This window comes from Leuresthes tenuis, unplaced genomic scaffold (assembly GCF_036924035.1).
Source record: "Leuresthes tenuis unplaced genomic scaffold, fLeuTen1.0.hap1 SCAF_22, whole genome shotgun sequence".
NCBI classification, from domain to species: Eukaryota; Metazoa; Chordata; class Actinopteri; order Atheriniformes; family Atherinopsidae; genus Leuresthes; species Leuresthes tenuis.
In genome coordinates this window covers 19,485,423-19,506,516 of record NW_027325376.1, presented here as the reverse complement: position 1 = coordinate 19,506,516, position 21,094 = coordinate 19,485,423, and the positions used below count along the sequence as shown (strand labels likewise).

The 21,094-nt window shown below is 38.9% G+C and overlaps 3 protein-coding genes across 4 annotated transcripts in view; all 3 read left to right on the top strand.

The window, feature by feature from the left end:
• Positions 1-2,180, top strand: part of kirrel1a (kirre like nephrin family adhesion molecule 1a) — a 32,411-nt gene extending 30,231 nt beyond the window's left edge. For both annotated transcript variants that reach the window (XM_072376303.1, XM_072376302.1), the window contains exon 15: positions 513-2,180. In XM_072376303.1, the coding sequence (XP_072232404.1) occupies positions 513-1,175 (663 nt within the window). In that variant the 3' untranslated portion in view covers positions 1,176-2,180. The remainder of the gene's footprint in view (positions 1-512) is intronic.
• A 2,405-nt stretch (positions 2,181-4,585) lies between these two features.
• ndufs2 (NADH:ubiquinone oxidoreductase core subunit S2) lies at positions 4,586-14,638 on the top strand. Its single transcript, XM_072376444.1, has 14 exons — positions 4,586-4,718; positions 8,350-8,453; positions 9,887-10,077; positions 10,226-10,346; positions 10,924-11,036; positions 11,965-12,039; positions 12,355-12,432; positions 12,513-12,598; positions 12,737-12,856; positions 13,089-13,218; positions 13,560-13,655; positions 13,787-13,870; positions 14,284-14,341; positions 14,434-14,638. The coding sequence occupies exons 1-14, from the start codon at positions 4,612-4,614 to the stop codon at positions 14,469-14,471; spliced, it is 1,401 nt and encodes a 466-aa protein (XP_072232545.1). The 5' UTR covers positions 4,586-4,611; the 3' UTR covers positions 14,472-14,638.
• A 155-nt stretch (positions 14,639-14,793) lies between these two features.
• LOC140281405 (high affinity immunoglobulin epsilon receptor subunit gamma-like) lies at positions 14,794-20,768 on the top strand. Its single transcript, XM_072375823.1, has 5 exons — positions 14,794-15,021; positions 18,483-18,574; positions 19,437-19,484; positions 19,974-19,997; positions 20,106-20,768. The coding sequence occupies exons 1-5, from the start codon at positions 14,955-14,957 to the stop codon at positions 20,157-20,159; spliced, it is 285 nt and encodes a 94-aa protein (XP_072231924.1). The 5' UTR covers positions 14,794-14,954; the 3' UTR covers positions 20,160-20,768.
• Positions 20,769-21,094: the final 326 nt, after the last annotated feature.

Below are 21,094 nucleotides of genomic sequence, written 5' to 3'. Positions count from 1 at the left end.
CTTGAGGGTGAACTTGTTGGGACATCAACTCTTAGCCAGCTAAATGACCAAAACAGAAAAGCTACTTTTTACCTACTTTTATAGAGTGCATTTGATTAGCAGCACCTGACTGATACTTCCGCTCTTAATTCCTATTGAAACAGTAAGGGTGGACTTAGTTTTAACACACTGTTTTGGCATTTTGGCCTAGTCTTTGTTGCGTAAAATCTTAGAAACGACAAAGTGTGTACGTTCTTTTTCACGCGACTATTTAAATAAAAAATGCCTTGTTTTTCTAATGGACTCTTGTTGGAAATAGAGTGGCTGCTTAAAAGGTTTAGAATTTAACTGTGAGCTCTTACCTTCCACAACCATAACAAATTATTTGCGAGGATCATTAGGGAACATACTGTTATTACAGAGCCTATTTGTTTAATTTGTGTGTAGAAACCTCTTGAGGATATCCGTCATAACATTTTTTCTTAATTTCTATATTGCATTATATATGCATTCTCCCCTTCTTTACTTTTCAGGACCCAACTAACGGCTACTACAATGTGCGAGCATCCACCCACGATGAAGTCCACCCTGCGTCCCGTTCCACCATGCACTACTCTGACTACCGCTCCCCTGGAGGAACACCAGGGGGGGCGGCATCTATCAGCAGCAGCACTGGAGGCTCAGGAGCCACTGCCAGTGGAGGAGCCCCTGGTCCCCCAGGTCCCCTCACCTCCCCTGGGCGCCCACAGGCCTGCTACGACCCCCGGCCACCCTCCAGGCTATCCCACATCAGCTATGCCCAGTTTAACACTTTCACCCGGGGGGGCCAGAGCCAGCAGCCCCCAACTAACCCAGCTCCCGCAGCCAGTGACTTCCCTGGGGACTGTAGCCTCCTGGACTCCACTTCCCAGCTGGCCTACGACAATTACGGATACCCCTCACACTACCAGACCTACCGCATGGGTTTTGCACCGTCCAGCCTGGCCCCCCTGGAGGCCGGCCCCTCCTATGAGATGTACGGGGTGGGATCTGGGGTGGGCAGCCCTGGGGTAGGAGTCGGTCCTGGAGGCCCAGCTCCTTCGGGATCAGAGACTGGACTAGGGAAGTACGGCAGCTCCACTCGCTTCTCCTACACTTCGCAACACTCTGACTACTCTCACAGCCGACACACACAAAGAATGCAGACTCACGTGTGAGACAGAGATGTGCAAACACCTCACAGTCTTAGCTGAGCATGCGAAAGCATCTTATAAATAGCGTCACACCCAATAACAATCACAAATTGACATGCACACATTCCCACACTATAACACACCCTACTGGCCATGCACACGAAAGAGCCACAAAAACATCTGACACACACATACACACACACCTACCCATGCACAAAGTCAGAAACACATGCCCTTGAGACAAGGAGAGGCACAGAGAACAAAAAGAGTTAAAAATGAAGGAGTGAGTCAGGGAAGGGAAATTCCGTACAGTTTAAAATTCCCACATACCCAATGTGTTTGTATATCTGAGCTCTGAAAGAGCGGACAGTGCAAGTCACAATCAAGACTGAGAAGGAGAGCAAGAACCTGAGAGAGATCACAGATCTGTGGAGCCCTTAGCTTTTGCTAAAAACTGACATTGTCAAAGGATGAGAGAGAACGTCTTAAAGCAAACTGACTGTGTAACATGGTACAACATGGATGATTTGGAAGAAACCTCAGCCAGTGGAAGTAATTTCTGGCCGCCATTTTTTAATTTTCTGTTTGCTGGTTGTCTCATTCAATAATCATAGAGCACATCCACAGTATATAGTATCCCAGAATGCCCATGTGTACAGTTATCATCATGCCTGTTAGGCAGGGAAGTGGTGTGAGTTGGGTTAAGCTTGGGGCTGGGAAGGTGGACATCATTTTGCACTGCATCTACAGTATTCATGCTTTGACGTCTCTTATCTATATCTCTGTTACGTCTTCAGTTTTTTTTTTTTGCACACCTGACTAGAGCTTTGTATTCTATTTTTTAACATTACAGAATTATTTTTGTCAATATAAAATGTGTAAAGTGTACGTATGGACCAAAAGTTTGAACATGAGTGCACGTAACTCGAGTGACATCCACTGAGTCAGAGTGAAGAGCTGTGCCAAAAGCAGATGTATTTCACACCAGAAGAGTGCATCAGTGTAAAAAAAAAAAAAAGAAAAAAGAAACCTAGTGCCAAGTGTTCATGTCGTTCTTCACCTTAGACCGTGTATATGCAGTAGAAGCTCCTTTCTAATGGCGGATGTTGCTTTACAAGGCAGGCCCAGTGAGAGTTTGAGTCATTCCCAGACATTTTTTTAGGGCTGGAGCCTTTTTCTCTGAGCTCTCAACTTCCAGCCTGGTGCAGACTGATTGGTAAAACACAGATGATGGGTTTGGAGTGGCCTTATAAAGGAACATGTCATACATTTCCATTTTGAATCATTCCTTATTGTCTGTCTGCCAAAACGGCCGGAGGAGAATGTGTATGGAGAGGTTTATTGAAGGCTTGTTCACAATATTGACATGTAGTAGTGTATGAGTGAGTGTGTGCGAGTGTGTGAATGATAGAAATCGAGGGAAAGTGTGTGGGCGTTGGTGCATCGATTTGTACAGTGTGTTTGTATAGAAGTGCGAGTGACTGTGTGTGTATGGGAAGCATACTGTCAACACGTATACAGTATGTGCATTTACGGTGCGTTTGTGTGAGCGGGTGGATGTGTGTTTCAGTATATGTCCATATCATTTCTCTCACAATCCTGTTACAGTACTTTTATACCTCTGGTAGGACTGTATCCTGTATTATTGTGTCTTTGAATTTAGAAAAATCCAATGTTTATCTTATCGTACTGTTCGTAGCAGAGAAAACTGTTCAAAGGATGTACGACAAACGTTATCAAACTCTCATTTTTTAATTTCATTATCTTCAATATTTTTTAAAAATGGTATGTAATTATTTTTCCACAGTATTACATAAATAAAAGCACTGTTTTTTATAAAAATGAATCTTGTCCTCGTCCTGTAGATGTGTTTTTAAACAGGTTACAAACAGCTGTACATGAATAATATTAACTTTTATTGTTGTCACACTTTCAGATTTATTTTACTCAGTTATAATCACTTTATTTGACAGGGACAATACATATAATAAATAATATCTATATTAAAAGATTAATCCTTTGCATTGTATATAGGATGTCCAGTTATGGCTAATCTGTAGGTCCTGTCCTTGATTTGACTTTTAGGTCTTTGAGTAAGTCATCGCTTCTATGAGAACTGAAAGCTTCAAAGTTTGCAATCATTCTTATTCCTGTTGGAAAAAATGCTTCAAATCTGTGGATCTTTAAATGAAATGTAAGAATCCCCAAATGTTTTATACACTACTTTGATGGTTCATCTTCTTTAACTGCTCCCTATGTGGTGGCTACAATACTGCTACATTTTAAAATAATTTGTAATAATAATGCAACATTTAAATCATCAATTTCACACATGAAAAACGTATGAAATTACCGTACTTTATCAAATTATATTTTTCGTATTGTATTAGTGCAGTTTTATGGGGTTTTGATCCAGGAGTTTCAAACTTAGAAGCAGAATCTATGAAGATTTGTTTGAATGATTTCATTGATACTTTTATTGGCTCTGGCTACCTTCTTAATACAAGCCACAGCTTTTAACTGGGAATCTAAAATTAACTCCCAAATATTAAAACTTGTCCACATTCCTAATTTTTCCTCTGATTATGAAAAGCTGCAGTACCAATACACACTTTTCCTCTAAAGCACATGGATGTTTATTTACAGTTCAAAAGTATTTTTATGCCACTGTGAAGCTCCAACAAGTTACCTGCTCAGTAACGTAAAATGGAATCTTGCGGCTTGTCCATTTTGCAGTTATGAAAGGATGACATTCCATTAAAACTGACAATTTTGCCTAATGTTCAAAGCACGATTTGAGCAAATTAAGACCTTGCTTTGAAAATTTTTTTTTTATACAAAAAATTATTAGTATTATAATACTATTGCAGCTGCCCTATCATTGTATAATAATACCTTAATATTTTCAATGAGACAACAAGTATACCCTCTTCTGTTTAATATCTTGGGCAAAAGAGTTTATTTCCCCTAAAACTAATGAACTGCTGCTACTTTTCAAACTTGTCAATACCATTTGATATGGCATGTAATAGATACATTTACCATATGTTAGTATCCTTAGTTTGTATTCTGAAATTTAAAAAAATTGTTCAAATGATTATTTAAATCATATAAAATAACACTCATATTTCTATTATCTGCCACATTGTTGACCTGCTTGGTATGAAAACCAAGTATCATCCAAATATTTTAAAATAAACTATAAACTATATTACTATTAGATTATGTTAAAGTTTAGAAGAACAACACTGCACAAAAAAATATTATATAGACAGACAAAAGACAGTATATACATGCTGAATAAAATGAACCTGTTACAAGAACAAACATATTTCTCAGACGGCTTAAAGAAGTGGGCTTATATTTACCGACAGGTGGCGGTCACACCTGCTGAGCCTTTAAAAGTAACAGAAGAAATAAGTCCTTTACGTCATTGGCCTGAGGTTGTCTAACAGCCAAGATGGCGGCGACAATGTTGAGGTCGGTTACCAAGCTGGGACGTCCTTCAGCAAAACTGATATTAAGCAATAATTTGCTGAGCCCGGGCTGTACGCTGCTACAGAACAGGTATGATATAAAAAGACTAAAACGTGACGCTTAATGTGACATTTGTTGCACGTGATGTCAGAGCTTAAGCTCATCATAACGATACATGCTAAAAGGCTAATGCTAGCATGATGGTATATAAGCCGACATTGTCTCTGTCAAAATGTACAAGTCGCCTGGTACAGTTATCACTGTCAATTTGAGTAAAAAAAACATATCCACAAGCTACATATAGTACTGTAACATTAAAGCATACATTGCACAGTAGATTAGCCTTTTTTCGCTGTACTGTAGTCTGAATTTTAGCTGCTTGCGTGTCGGTGTTTACATCACAGACCGAATTTTCCTGTCAGTGTTATTTTCGGGGGAAAAATACTACATGGTACTGTTATTTCGTAAGAGACTAAGCATAAATTAGTTGCTCAGGAAAAAAGCGTAAACTGCGACTATCAACATACAATAATAAAATATCATCTCGTTGTAATATTTAGATAAGAAGGATTGAATTAGGAAAGAAACGACCGCTCATTAGTCAGCTTGGCCTCTGAAATGATTCGTCTTTGCATGTCAAAATGTCAAAAAGTCAAGGTTAGTTAAAGACATTATGGAAGGCTTGCTAACGTCTTATATATATATTCAACCACCTTTTGTGACGTAACATTCAGCATTAGAAATCCTGCCTATTAATGAAAGTGTTGTACTAGCAAATGATGCATCGCATGTGCATTTTGCCTTCATGTTCGTCACTTAGATAAAAAAGCAGAATAATCATGTGGAAATGATAATTACGATAATTAGCATATTTGGGACAAAATAGTGGAAACATAGTATTAAGTTACCTTTTTTGGTTGGTTCTTCTTTGGTGGGTATAACTGCTTCAGTATAACAGATATTACAAGCTTTGCACAGCTGTTAGGGAATTATTAATATGTTCCTCAAGCAGAACCTGTTCCAGCTCCTTTAGAGATAATGAAATGGAACCTGTGACCAAAGGACTTGGTTTTCTCTTTGCTGTTGTAATGTGTGGTGTCATCACATTACGGTCAAAAGAGCTCTCTCTGACCCCCAGAAAATAAAAAGGTTGAGTTGGATGCCTTTTAGAGTTTCAAGAAGTTAGATATTTAAAAAAATAATAATAATAAAAAAAAACACATCAATCCATAGCAACAAAGAGTTTTTCAAGAATTAAATTCTCCAAAACGAAAGGAAAACTTGAAGCCTATTATGTTAAGATTTATATTTATTCCATCAGAAATATATTGTACAAATTAAAAAAGGAGTAAAAATAATTTATCTGCTTAAAAAAAACAGAACTTCTGATCAAAACTACGGTTGCCATTCAACATAAAGGCAAAGACCAGGGGCCCCATGTACAAAGACTTGCGTGAATTTCCTACTGAAACATGGCGTACGCTCAAACCAAAATGCCCTCCAACGTACAAAAATATCCGGATGTATCAATGTGTGCGCACGGATGAATCCAAGCACATTTCCTTTGTACATCCCAATCAACGTGGAATTGAGCGCACATGTCTGAGTACCCGACTCCTCCCTGTCCACGCCCCTACTTGAATATGCAAATCATATAAATATTAAATGAGCCCTGCACCTGCGATTCCTCTCTGCAGGATCAGAAAATAAAGAATAAAGAATGCGTAAAATGGAAAAAAGAATAACTTAACGGAAAGTGAGATGGAGGTGCTACTTTCTGAAGTGGAGGCCCGCAAAAATGTGCTCTTTGGCACGCTGGCCTACGATATAAGCAGCAAACGTAAGAGGAGTGGGTGGGAGAGCGTGAGCGAGGCCTTTAATGCTGAGGAGTTGAACAGAGAGGCGACACAACTATGGGTAACACTGCTCTCTCAGGGGTGGTGGGAGCACATGTGGGTGGCTCTGATTACCCCCAAGGTAAATACCTACATTTGGGTAACTCACAACAAACGTGTTCATACAGTAATCTAGAGCATAAGTGCACCGGGGAAAAGGTGAGACTCATTGAGACATTTCACAAGCACGAGGTTATTAACATGTGCACACAGAGATGATCAGGGGCTTGTTAGAAAGATCTTAAGCTGTAGTTTAACCAGCAAAAAACAGCAAGTTACTAACTTTAACCACCAACTATGATGCTGTGAAGACGGGATAGAAATTTTCTGCGCACATGCTCAATGCACTTCATGGGGAATAATATTAGGACAATTACACGAATAAAGTTACTCACCAAGAAGCCCACCGTCGCGCACAGTGCCAGCTTGTAGTCTGTTCCCAACAATGCTGTTACTCAGAATGTAGGAGTCGTGCGTTGAACCAGGCCACCTCGCCACAATGTTAGTTAAGTGCATTTGCGCATCACAAATGATCTTTACATTGATGGAATGGAATTGCTTCCTGTTGACATACACAAATTCATCCTGTGATTGCGCTTTTATAGCAATGTGTGTGCAGTCGATAGCTCCGATTACATTAGGAAAACCGGCTGTTGCTGCAAATTGCGCTTTAATGTTGGCCTGTTCAGCTGCATTGTGGGAATTTGATATACCTGCTGAGATGCGGATAATCCCGTCCCACACAGCTGGCACGGCTCGGCTCAGGGTCGACTGGCACAGTCCCGATCGGTCGGCCAGCTCCCTTTGAAATGCCCCGGTTGTCAGGAACCCCAACGTGGTCATCAACTGTATGGGAACAGGCAGCCCGTGGCTCCTCGCTGTGTTGCGCTCCAACGCCGGCCTCAGCTCTGCGCATAGCTCCAGGAGGATTGCCCTCGGGAACCTAAAACGGCTGATGAGCCACTTGTCCTCATGTTCCAACAAATCATGCCTGTCTCTAAATGCACGCTCTCTCCTTATTGCACCATTTGCTATGTCTTCCAACACCGCTAAAGCAGCCATTGTTTTTAATAGTATGCATTGCACCACTTTGCGCATACTTTTATAGTCACTCTAACTGTAATTGCAGACACATGGGTGTGTTAATTGTTTATCAGTGATAATTGTTCATGTGTCTCAGATGTGCACATCGCTCATTCTGAGGACAAATTGTGTTTAAATTTATTCATTATAACAGTTTCCCAACATCACCTCTAAGTGTCGCCAAAGAATCAACCGCTGTAGAAAAGTGCGTACGACAGCCCTGAAATTTGCGTGAGGCACCGCACATTTCCACGAAAAAGTGTGTACGCCACTTTTTTGTGCGTACGTACCCTTTGTACATGAGGCCCCAGATCTTTTTTTAAAATTCTGTGCTGTTCACAGACTCGGAGACAGTGTCGGTGGCCCGCTGTAGAAGTTTAGTGTGAACTAAAGACAGCTTTTCAGAACCCAATGCCGATCTTGTAACATGGTGCTGGACACTTTTAGGTTTGGTGTTGCTACACTTGGCATGCAATTTCAAAGTAGAAAAGTGTACTTTGTTTTCACATGACTGTCTATCTCTGTTCCTCTGTTTTCGTGAGGCTGGCAGGCAGGGTGTAGCCCAAATGATGGCCATCTTGAAACCGCATCCTTAACAGATTTTGATTAAAAGCTTCTTAGCATGCAGGTAGCCAGTGTCACTACACCTACCACGATCCAGGATAATGTTGTGGCATCTTGGCAAAGGTTGGCTGCAGTTAGCTTCATCTCATGTTGTGAAACATGTTCTGTGTTTCTTGCAGGCAGAAACAATGGCAGCCAGATGTGGAGTGGATGGAGCAGTATGCTGGAGCGGTGATGTACCCCACTGCCATTAATGAGAAATGGACACCACCCCCATGGAATGGTATGCACATAGTGACAGGTTTAAGACTTATAGCTAAATGATATTTAAATCAAAAGGGTAGTGTAACTTTTGCACCTTATGACTGTATGAAAGTTGACTTTTTCTTAATATAAATCTTTACTTTACACATAACTCAGTGTCATTGGTTTGTTATTTTAATTTTGGTTACTTATTAAGATGGAGGCAGATATTCCATTTCTGACCTAATATGTAACTAAATTACTGATATTTGGAGCTCATTACAACCACTGACAAAAATGAAGGATTCATCACACTTGGGTGATGTTCAGCTTTTTTATCTTGTGAATTAAAAAAAACAAACAAACAAAATTAGACAGATATGACCCAGAACCGTTTTTATGTTATAGCTGAACATTCAAGAGGAGGAACAGCAACGGGATAAGAAGGACTCCTTTTTTTCACCTATAAGCTGAACCAGTATATGAAAGGCTTTTGAGTCCCTTTTCCGCCTCTTATTGTTTAATTTCTTTTATCGTGCACTTTCTATTTTCAAGTCATTGCGTTGAGTTTCTATCTGGGCGCTTTGATGTATTTGGAGTTTTTTTTTTTTTTTTTTCATTTTGATTTACTTCTTATATTTGATATGCGGTCATATTTGCATTTTAGGTCTGCAACACATTTCCATGAAAAGCTTGGGGGAATTTAGGACTAATAATAAGCTGAAAAGGGTGATGTCAACAAATGACTGTAACCACGATTTAGTACAAAAGCAGGATCCACAAAGGGCTGAGGATCTTTAGTTTGTTAACAAATGTGTGAGAAAATCATTGAACTGTTTAAAAATACAATTTCACTCAAAGAAAAAAATGGAAAGAATTCCAATATTTTTCCCTCTATAGTGCAGAGTATCATTAAACCATTCAGGGAATCTGGAGGGAGAAGGCCTAAGATGGACACCTGTGATCTCCAATCCCTCAGACAGCACTGCATCAAGAACTGTCATCCATTAACAGCTCGTATAACCACATAAGCAAGACATTACTGTTGGAAATCTTTACCAAGTACCAAGTACTATACACAGTTTGAAATGGCACGTAAAACCACTTCAACCACCTGCAAATACCAATTCAAACTTCACTCTGCAAACAGAAGCCTCACGTTAAGTTTGTTCAAAGCTGGCAGAGCCTTCTCTGGGCTGTTTAGCATCTGGGGTGGATCATCATAAAGTGGAACCTGTATTGTGGTCAGACCAAATGGTATTCAAGATCTTTTTTTTATTTATTTATTTATTTTTTTTTAATGTGTTGCAGGCTTAAAATTCATGAATGGATGTATATTAACAAATGTGGTTGTTGAGGAAAAAGAGTAGGAACCACTGCATTTTTCTTTTGCCGTGTCCATACAGTTTGTTAAATTAGATTTTTAAAAAATATTTATTCTTCTTCCTTCATCCTTGTTTTTTCACCTTTCAGACAAAGATCCTCCAGCAGAGAAGGATGTGTCCAACTTGACAATTAACTTTGGCCCCCAGCACCCTGCAGCTCATGGTGTTCTGCGTCTGGTGTTGGAGCTCAGTGGAGAGTCTGTGAAGAAATGTGACCCCCACATCGGCCTGCTTCATCGTGGCACTGAAAAGCTCATCGAGTACAAGACCTACCTGCAGGTAGACAGCTATACATGACTAATGAAGCAGTTAATGGCACTGAATTGATTCAGGATTCTTTTTTTCTTTTCTCTAGAAGACTTTTATCATAATTCATATGTTACCTAATTCCTTCACACCCCGCCTTCTTTTTTTTGTTTTCTTCCAGGCTCTGCCCTACTTTGACCGTCTGGACTATGTTTCCATGATGTGTAATGAGGAGGCATACTCTCTGGCTGTGGAGAAGCTGCTCAACATCCAGGCTCCACTCCGTGCACAGTGGATCAGAGGTAGTGAATATGAAGGGTCACATGTGTTTTGCAAAGTATTGTAATTAACATTTAAAAAAAAAAAAAAACTTTGTCTCTTCAGAACGGTGAACGGTTCAGATGCATTTCAGTCATAAATTTTAGGCTACATGGAAAGATTCTAGTTCACAGGTGCTAGCTTTGGTTCTTTCTGTGTGCCAGCAGATCAGCTATTTATCATTTTTTAATTTCTGTTAACTTTGAAGTCCTTTTTTTAAGTTAACAAATCAGCAGTAAATGGCCAGCAGCATAAATTTCCAATGAAGTGTCCAAACTGAAGTATATTAATTTTTACATCAAGAACTTAAGAAAAAAAAAAAGCACATCCATATATCTGAACAGTTGGAGCTGGTAAAATGTCAAAAGCGTCTTTATTTCGTTGCTGTTCACTGAGACCTCAATATTTAATTTAGTTCCTTTTCTTTAACTTATATACTGCATCGACCATAAAACCTCTTGGAATCACTTGAAATGATCAATAACTTGAAATGATCAATAAGTAATCACTAGAGTAGTTTGGTGTCACAAGAATAATGGGTAAACTCTGTTGTTTTTATAGTTCTGTATGGAGAGATGACCCGCATCCTGAACCACATCATGGCCATCACAACACATGCCCTGGACATCGGTGCCATGACACCCTTCTTTTGGCTGTTTGAGGAGCGAGAGAAGGTCAGTGCTGGATGATGCAGAAATTAAATGTCCACTCCTGTTTTTTCTTCTGTTTTTTTTTTTTTTTGGTTGTAAAGGTTGTAAATTCACAGCCAGAGTTGTAAATTCAGCCGTCCCCAGCCTCGACAGGTCGTACAGACCACCCCCGCAAACGTCTTCTCTGTCGCCTGCGCTTCAACATTTGCAATTTAAGCATTCGTTTCTCAATATTGATGAGCTCCAACTGCAAATACAGCTGCTCCACATCGGTTGCCATTGTTTACTGTTGTTAACTCTGACCGGAAGAAAAAGCAAGGATTCTGCTATAACCCCTGAAACCACACAAACACACAGCCACACCTCCCTACCGGCCTGGTGAACTGCAGAGCAACGTGTTCCCTCGATGCAGAACTTCGACTGCTCAATGACGACGTCACGTCAACGTTATGGAGGAGAATAAACTAGGACTAAACCTTCTTTAACTCAGTCCCATGAATACTGAGTTGTTACTTTTGAAAGGAGACCAACATCAAGCGTTTTCTCCATATAGTTCTGGAACAATTTGCTTGGGGTTTGGACAGAAAGTGTGTGTCGCTAATGGCTACGTTATAAAATCAAGTCTGATGTTAAGTTGGTATTTTTTTTGCCATGGGATTTCACCCGAAAATGTACATACTGTACATTCAAAGTACCTTCTGTTTGTGTTGCAAAAGAACATTTTAGGTTTTCCCGTCAATATTGAATATAATATTATATTAATACTATAATATTATTATAATATTGTTTTGAGAGGTTGTTTCTCAGACACCCCATCAGACCAGCACTTTGCTAAAAGGCCAAAATCAGCATCTGTGAATTTCTTGAAGTTACGAGACAGAGATGTTTGATTAAATATAACAATCCACAATAAATAGAACTCCTGTTTATGTTTCCTTTTGGTTCCCCATAGATGTTTGAGTTTTATGAGCGGGTGTCAGGAGCCAGAATGCACGCAGCATACATCAGGCCTGGTGGTGTACATCAGGTAGGAAAAGTCACCCAACTCTTTCTGTGTCTTGTTTGAGATCCGTAGCGTTTATGAGCATGTAGCTGGTAGATAAATCTCTTATAGAATACTGTTTTAATTTTTTCTGGAGAAAGACCTCAAATAAAATGAGACTTGATGAGCTAAAAAAACCAGTTAATATACAACAGTTAAAACAGTTTTCATTAGCGTTTCTAAGGTCAGTGGTTATGCAGTTACAAAGACATCAGTTAGATCGTAGCTAAAGCGCGTTAACAGCTACTGTGACAAAATGAGTAAAAGGAATGAAAGTCACTAATCTTTATTGTGTTCCAGGATCTGCCTCTTGGCCTGATGGATGACATCTACGAGTGGTGCAAGAATTTTTCCTTGCGAATTGATGAAGTAGAAGAGGTAAATGACTCCATGTTAAAATCTCAACAATGAAATGATGCAACATAAGAAGGTGGTGAAGAGTGCTTTTATTTTTGCAGATGCTGACAAACAATCGTATTTGGAAGAATCGTACTGTGGACATCGGGATTGTTACTGCCGAGGATGCCCTCAACTATGGCTTCAGGTAATCCTCCAATCAAAGAGGAGAGTAGCAACGGAATAAATGAAATATTCCAGATAAAGTTATATTTAACTAGAAGCTGCTCACGTGAATTTAGTCTGTAATCCTGCCATACATCTTCTCTCCTCATCCCTGTTATAGTGGGGTAATGCTGCGAGGCTCAGGAATCAAGTGGGACCTGCGGAAGTCTCAGCCATACGACAAGTATGATGAGGTGGAGTTTGACGTTCCCATTGGATCTAACGGAGACTGCTATGACAGGTAAAAGATTAACAAAAGGCAGTAGATTTCTTCACGTAACGCTTCAGTTAAATTTTTTTGTCTCCAGCTAGGAGCCCTGCTAGCCAAACTATAGGCAGCTAAATTAAAGCTGTTCAAAGGGAGACATACAGTTTGCAGACCCGATGTGGTGCAGAAGGCGATTATAATATCTTGGAGTGGCATCTGTTATATCAGCTTTTGTATCATATATCCTTTTCTCTGTGTGGTCCAGGTATCTGTGCAGAGTGGAGGAGATGAGGCAGTCTCTCAGAATCATGCTGCAGGCACTCAACAAGATGCCAGAGGGGGAGATTAAGGTGGATGACGCCAAAGTGGCCCCACCCAAGAGATCTGAGATGAAGGTGAGCATAGTAAACACTCTTCCTCACATGCTTATTATTTTAGAAGCTGATGATCTTTTTCTCTCTTTGGGTGTCTCTCCGTTTGCCACATTTCTTAATTTTCTTGTTTTTGACTTGTTTCTTTTTACTTTACCTCTTTGTAAAATGAAGCCAGTTCTGCTACAAAATGCATTTTAATTAAGCTCCAGTTAGTTCACCAATTGTTTTCCTCCATTTTACAAGCTTCAGTGTTTCTGTTTAAAAAATGTCCACAATAAATGCAAGTTAGTTTTTTAATGTTTTATTTTTATTGTTTTTTTTTAGCTGTTGGGATGTAACTTTTCTTGTGCTCCTTGTCTTAGACTTCCATGGAGTCACTGATCCACCACTTCAAACTGTACACAGAGGGCTATCAGGTGCCTCCAGGGTCCACATACACAGCTGTAGAGGCACCTAAGGTACAACTTAAGATTTTTTGGTTACATCAGTTCTTTTTTTCCTCTCTGTTTGTCTGTCCTTTTAGCCTGTAGGTGATTGTTGGCCTGCATTGTGCTTACTGAAGTGTATTGTGTGTTTGTGTTGCTTGCAGGGGGAGTTTGGTGTTTATTTGGTATCAGATGGTACCAGCAGACCTTATCGCTGCAAGATCAAAGCTCCTGGATTCGCTCACTTGGTGCGTTCTTAAAACTTCACAAGACTGAAATATTAAACCCTCTGCTTATCAATAATTTAGCATGTTTAAGAGCTCACCCTTTCGGCTACATTCAGTTCATTAACTACATTTTCTAAGGTATTATAAAACCATTTTTTAAAGTACACAGAAACTCTCTTCTCCCACCTTCCTGTTCCTGTCTTAGCTCATGTGTATGTGAAGTACAGTTTAACAGGCGTTTAAATTATGCTTCATAAGGCTAAAAATGTCTTTTACATTGCATAAACAAACTGTTAGTCACTGCTAGTGAGTTGACTTTCAGGCTACGATCTCATGAATAATGAAAATGAACTTCATTATGAGTTCCTCTGCGAGGGGCATAATGGTTGGTCACAGGTTATTATGTATGCTAATGCACGGTTGCTTCTTTCTAGGCTGGTCTAGATAAAATGTCCAAAGGACACATGTTGGCGGACGTGGTTGCCATTATTGGTAAGAATGTGATTGTAATTTTTACAGTCAAAACACAGACTCCAGTATGAAGTTGTATCACCTTCAGTCTTCCCTTCATCTTCTTCTCACAGGTACACAGGATATAGTGTTTGGTGAGGTTGACCGTTAATGCCGTGCCGCTCATGAAGAGGAGGGTTCATTCTGTCACACTTCTGTCGGACTGGCTCCCTTCCTGTTCTCTCGCTCTCCTGTTCGCTGTAGAGAGATTTCAAGCGACGACTTCGCTTATAATGTATAATGCCCAAATAAACGTAATAAATATTTTATCTCTGAAAAGACACTTGTTTTTACTGTCACATTGTGATTGCTGAAATGTTCTTTGAAAGGTTTTATTTCTTTAAGCTGACTGAAAACTTGAGAAATCATGTATCAGACATGGCAGCAGATACCAAAGCCTCAGTGGTGTTAAAAGGGGGAGTGGTCTGATGAGATCTGAGACAAATGGACTTAGAGCTCAGACCACAACTTCCCCTCTTAGATGTGAGGTGTGCAATACCCGAGTCTTCACCAGAGCGCAGAGAAAACACGAGCGAGTCGTCGTGTTTGTTGTCTGCTGAAGGAGCCTAGTTGTGCGTGCCGGGCCTGTATCGCCATGACCGCGTTGGGCAGGAACCCACTGCTGATGGCAGTTCCTCTGTGGATGAGTTTTGGGAGAGCTGGTGAGTTGGAAAATAAAGACTTAAGGATTTTAAGTGTTGTGTAATGACCAGATACTCTACAGTGATGACTTTTTTTTTTTTTTCTATAAATCTTATATGTTGGATACAAATGATCAAATTCAGTATGAGTGAACAGGACTTTTGCATGGTGTAGTAGCAAAGATCAACGGGGTTTTATAGATTATCTCCACAAAACACCCCTCAGCTGCAGAACAACCGTAAATAGACAAAAAGAAATGTTCACACATATTCTTTTAACGTGTTGGCAGATGGGTGTACGTATCTGATGTTTGGTCTGATTCCGCTCAGTGTAGGCAGCAGAGATGAAGTCACCATGTTGCTGTTCCTGTGAAAAGAAACTGACCCTTTTGGCTCTTGTGGTGGAGGACACATGCACACATTTGTGTCTATGGCCACTTCAGCTGCTGCTGCTGTTGAGGCACTTCGCATGCACATCCTGTCTCAAGCATATGCGTCGCTCCCTCTTAACCAAATTCAGACTGTTTGTCACCACATATTTCCAGGTAAAGGCTACATATTGGAACACTGCATTAGAAAAGAAAAATCTGTCTTTTTACATCGAGCTCTAACGGCTCGAAAAAACTACACTCAAACTAGATTTGCTTTTAACGTATTTATTTAAATTCATACATAAATGGAGACGTGTAAAATCTATCTTATCTAATCAGAAATCTTCTTCTTTGTAATGAGATCAAATTAAAGCACGTTTTTATTAATAAAAAGCTTATCAACAAAGACGATAACAAATTTTTTTTATTTGTTGCTGTTGGAGACAAACTGCAAAAAGTGTAGCGGAAATATTATTTTTGCTTTCATTCTAAACCACAACAAATGGCCTCTGAGATGTAGTCACTGCAAACTAATAAAACATTCTAATGAAAGTGTCTCATATTTGAGCACATTAACGGCATCGTTATCATTTCTTGAACATTTTTATTTATTTCTCTGAAATAGACTAAAGTTACTATGGCTGCTGGTGGAAGAACATGTCAGTACGTTCACCATAGAAAGGGGGAATGTGTTTGGACACATGTTCGCATATTGGTCACACATTACTATGAGAGTTCATTTAGGTGTCGTTTGTTTTTTTTTTAAATCTTTGAGCGTGCTCCGTATGTATCTTGTGGAAACTAAAGATGTGAGAAACAATGGCCCACTGCAGCTCACAGTCCACATAGAGGTAGGTGTTACATGTAGGGAGAAGGAGAACTGAGAACTGCCAGTCCGAGGACCGGCTTTTTTCTGCAGCTGCATTTGAAAGATTTTAGTCTGGTCATTCAGTACTCATGATCCAAAAGCACGGCCATGTTAGGATTTCTGTGTCAAGTGTGACCAAGAACCAATAGACTGTAGTTAAAAGTGAGTCAAAGTGGTGGAGAATCATCTTGTGATAGAAGATTTTAGGGAAGTAAATCATTTCCTTGAATTTATAGACGAGAAAGAAAGTGGGAAGGAAGAGATGACGTTTGTGTAAATGTCACAATCGTGAAGTTTTTTTTTTTGAGTTCTTGTGTCAAGAGAAATAGAAAAAAATACTGTGTAAGTTGCTATAGGCAAGTTTAGCCAAAATTGGCATTTATAACACGTTAAACCTGTAAAATCTACTAAAATTATTTTCTGTTGTTAACAGTAATGAGTTAAATTATAATTTATTATAAAGAACATAACTAATTGTAAATATAATCATGAACGAATTTTGACAAAATGTTTTTCTTATTACTCCTTTGATCATTTAAAGACAAATTAAAGCAGTTAACAACAAACCAGGATACCACTGTTTCTAGTTCACTGCCTCAAATTTATTTATTTATTCACTCCATGATACCCTGGCTGTGTGAGAGAAAGATAAGTGCTTTTAAAGTCATGTTGCCATATAATGGAAAAAAACCAACAACATAGTGACATAAAACCTTATCTTTTGTTATAATGTGCATGGTAATGGTAAATGGACTGTACTTGTATAGCATGTTTCCAGTCTAACTGACCACTCAGAGCACTTCTAACACTACATGCCACATTCACACACACAGCACGTCTTAAGTCTATACATAACTTCAAGCGTTCTAAGCATTCATACACCGATGTCGGTAGGCAACGTGGGGTTCAGTGTCTTGCCTAAGAACACTACGACATGTAGCCCTGGGAAACTGGAATTGAACCACAAACCTTCCAATTGATGGCTCTTCCTCCTGAGCTACAGCCACCCCAAAGGAGGTTAACAAAAATTAGAGTCACATTTTGTGGTGTGTGCTGAAATTCTCTTTCTTTCGCTCTTTGTCCTTGTATGTCGCTCAGACATACAGAGGGTTTAAGCATGTTTTGTTCAAACTGAATAATTACATTTCTATGTAGGCTGATAAAGGCTAATAAAAGGATCTTCATCACACAGTGTGTAAGTTATAGGTTTTATTCTGCTAACATTGGGTTGGTTTACTGTAAAGTTTCTTTAGAACACCAACATGTTGAAGTTTTTCCTTAATTGCAATGTATATGTGTATATATATATATATATATATATATATATATATATATACATACCTTTTTTAAAAATAATTTTCATTTCCCGCAGGCTTTATAAAAAATAAACTGTAAATTCAGTTATAATATTGTTTAATCCTTAAATTTTCTCTCTGAGAAAAACTAAAAAACTCTTTCTTTGCAGCTTGTAATTTTCTTGGGGAAATGACTAGTTATTTTAAACAAATCATTGGTTTTTCTTGTTTTTAAAAGTGCCTAAAGGAGAAGTAATAGCATAAAATGTTATCACTTATGTACCCAAACATGAGGAGGCCGAGACGGCTCATTAAGGTTAACTTCCACCAAATGTTTGATCGTATATAGTGATTAAAGCATGCTCTACAAAACTGTTCTGATCCTCATCAGTGACTCATTCATCTGTAATCCTTCTGATTTCCATTTAATTGTTTACATCTTGTTCCTCCATAATCTGCATTGTGTATTTGCGGTGTGTTTGAGATGATGCACACAGTTTATTTTGTTACTCTCATTTATTGTTTATTTATAGTTTGCTGTTGCTGCATGTTTCACAATCTGAGATGGTGACAGCACCTAACAAGGCAATTCTGCAGACGTCTGAAATACTATCATCATCACTGAGAGAAGTTTTCGTTACACGCACTATTTGAAATGGAAGTCCAGTGTCAGAAACTACTTTAAGTACTCAGTTTAAGTCTGTAACTGCCCTCAAATCACTTCTTATAAATAACTTCTTATAGATGATCTTTTTTTCAACATTTTGCTCTTATAAGCATTTTCTGACCCAACTCGCCTCATCCGTTCCTGTGAAGCTCTTTGCAACGTTGTTCAGAAAAGAGCTATGCAAATATATATAATTATCAACTTTTTGTAGCAGTTTTATAAACAATACAAGTGCTGTTCTGGTTTCACTCCTAACAGATTTTTCTCCCATCTGTCCTCAGCTGCTCTCACCGAGCCTGAGATCTGCTATGTGCTGGATGGCATCCTGTTTTTGTACGGCATCATTCTGACTGCTCTCTACTGCAGAATCAAGGTTGGCATTGCATGCGTTTGACCCTGCCTGTATTCACATGGATACGACTTCAGAAAGTCTATCTGTAATCAATGATGGATCCATCCAAGAAAATAAGTGATAAAGAGAAGCGGTGCTGTCACTGACAGGAAGCAAAACCTGCTTCATAACAAGTAGTCTGATGGATTATCCATGGTTAACAATTAAAAAGAGACAACTGAACAGGAAAGCCTTAAAAAATACTTCCTTCACTGTAGTTCTGCAGATAGATTGGTGTCAGTAATGAGTCTAAATTGTAAGGAGGGTGTGAGCTTGCTAGTCTCTTGTGCTGCACCTCCCCTTTTAGTGAAAAGTTAATCAACTCGTGGGAAGTATTTGTACATATTCTAGAGAAACTGACATGGAACTTTTAAATGAAAAAAAAATTTAAAAAGAGGTGTCATAAAATACTGCTATTGACAGTAACTGCATTTCTCAGAGAGCCTATATGTTTTATTCAGAAGTATTCAAAGCGAATATGTGAATACTGTAAATGATTTTGTTTAAGGTGCATTGCATCTTGTGGATATCTTGTTCTGACTGTTTCTCCACCCCTGAGCTTTTACTTTTTGAGTTTCAATTATGAAAATCTGATCTAGTCATCTGAAGATTTTTGCTCCCAATGTACAACTTGAATGAACTTATTTGCCTGTAACTCTTCATAAGTTTCTTTAAAGAGGTTAGCCAGTGCTTTGTAGGAAAAAAGTAAACGTAGAATAGTTTATTACAATGAAAGTAAAGTAACTGATGTACAAACATGATTTCATGATATGAATATTACAAGAAAAAGATGAATAATGTGCTAGTGTTGAAGTTTTCCCTTCTTTAACTTTATCCTCCACAGATCTACAATGGTAGAGCGACAAAGGGTGGGAAAACAGAGCCAAAGCAGGTGAGCATGACGGCTCATATGTGACTAAAATATTGCATGCTGTTTAAATTGCATCTAGAAAACAGAGGCACACATAATACACCACAGCACAAAGCTGGGTTTCAGTTGACAGAGAAGAAACAAAACTTCTGTAGATGGAGAAATGGTCCCACTGGCCAGGTCAAACCTCAGTGGACAAACTGAGGTTTGAATGTGATGAAGACATCAAGGCTGTGTATGTGTCTGTGTCTGTGGTTGGCTCAGCTCTGCAAACGTTTCGATTTCCCACCCACCACGGTGCTTTTTCATTTCAAAGCAGTTAATAGCAACTGCTCTGTGCAACTTTTCAGCAACACCTAATAGTAACATCAGCCTTCTGGTACATTTATCTTATCTATCTGTTGGGTCTTGGTAAGAAACAGCAATTATATTTGGTTTGGAATTGTTTCCTTATAATTAATGCCACAATGCGCGTTTTCTCACCGTGTCTTTTTCTTGTCTCTCCATCAGAATGTTGAAGAGGGCATCTACACGGTGAGTTTCTCTAGCACGAATGTTGTAAAAGAGGTTAACAAAAATTAGAGTCACATTTTGTGGTGTGTGCTGAAATTCTCTTTCTTTCGCTCCTTGTCTTCTTCTCAGGGTCTGACACCTCATGCCCAGGACACATACGAAACTATCGGCATGAAGAAGTGATGGGTCCAGTGGTCTTTGAAATACTTTTTTTTTGTATTTAAATATTGCATTTCATACTCCGCTTTTGTACACCAGTACTCCATTTGCTACTGTAGAATGTATGAACAGTTTATAAGAACAGGAAAGAAGAAGTGAGACCCATAACAGGCACATTTCAGAAGTGCTCTGCCTCTGTTGTATAAGATAGTTTTTCTGCTTCATTGCAGATGTTTAATTCTAATGCTTTGGGTACATTTGATATAAGTAATCCTTATGAGTAAGAGGTTAAATATCACATGCTTTTGTCAGGGTCAAAATGTTGGCTGTGTCATACACATTTCTTTTTTTAGGCCATTTGAAAGATGCCAGTATTTTTCTTGACATTATATAGAATATATATAGTACAATATACAGTTCTATTTCTCTCTGGCTTAATATTATAAAGTTTAATATTGTTTTACTGCACAAAAATTATCATGATTTTGTATTTAAAATCTAGGTTTCTGGGTAAGATGGCAGATGGTGGAGGTGATTGGGAAGGTAGGGGAATCCAGTTAAGCTTTACAGAGCAGTGTTTCCACAATTGGTTGTACCCTGGTGTGCAATGACAGTAAAGTCTATTCTATTCTATTCCTGTTCACCACAGGATGGCAGTAATGCTGTCTTTGTTGTGTTTTTTTACCTGTCTGTTTTCACAAAACAGAAATGCAGAAGTCATGGATCTGTAACATGTGCACACAACGCTTATTAAATATCATACCTATATCACAAACAAACTCGTCTCTCTTTAAAATGCTGTGCTGAATTAAAGCAGATGTGTCTCCCATGGATTTCCACATAAAATCCAAGCTGTTGCATTCTTTCCAAATAATCACACAATTTAAGGAAATAACCGTTTCGTGAGAGTGGTTTTACTTTTCCAATGTGGCGAAGAAGTATTTATTGTGTTCAGATTT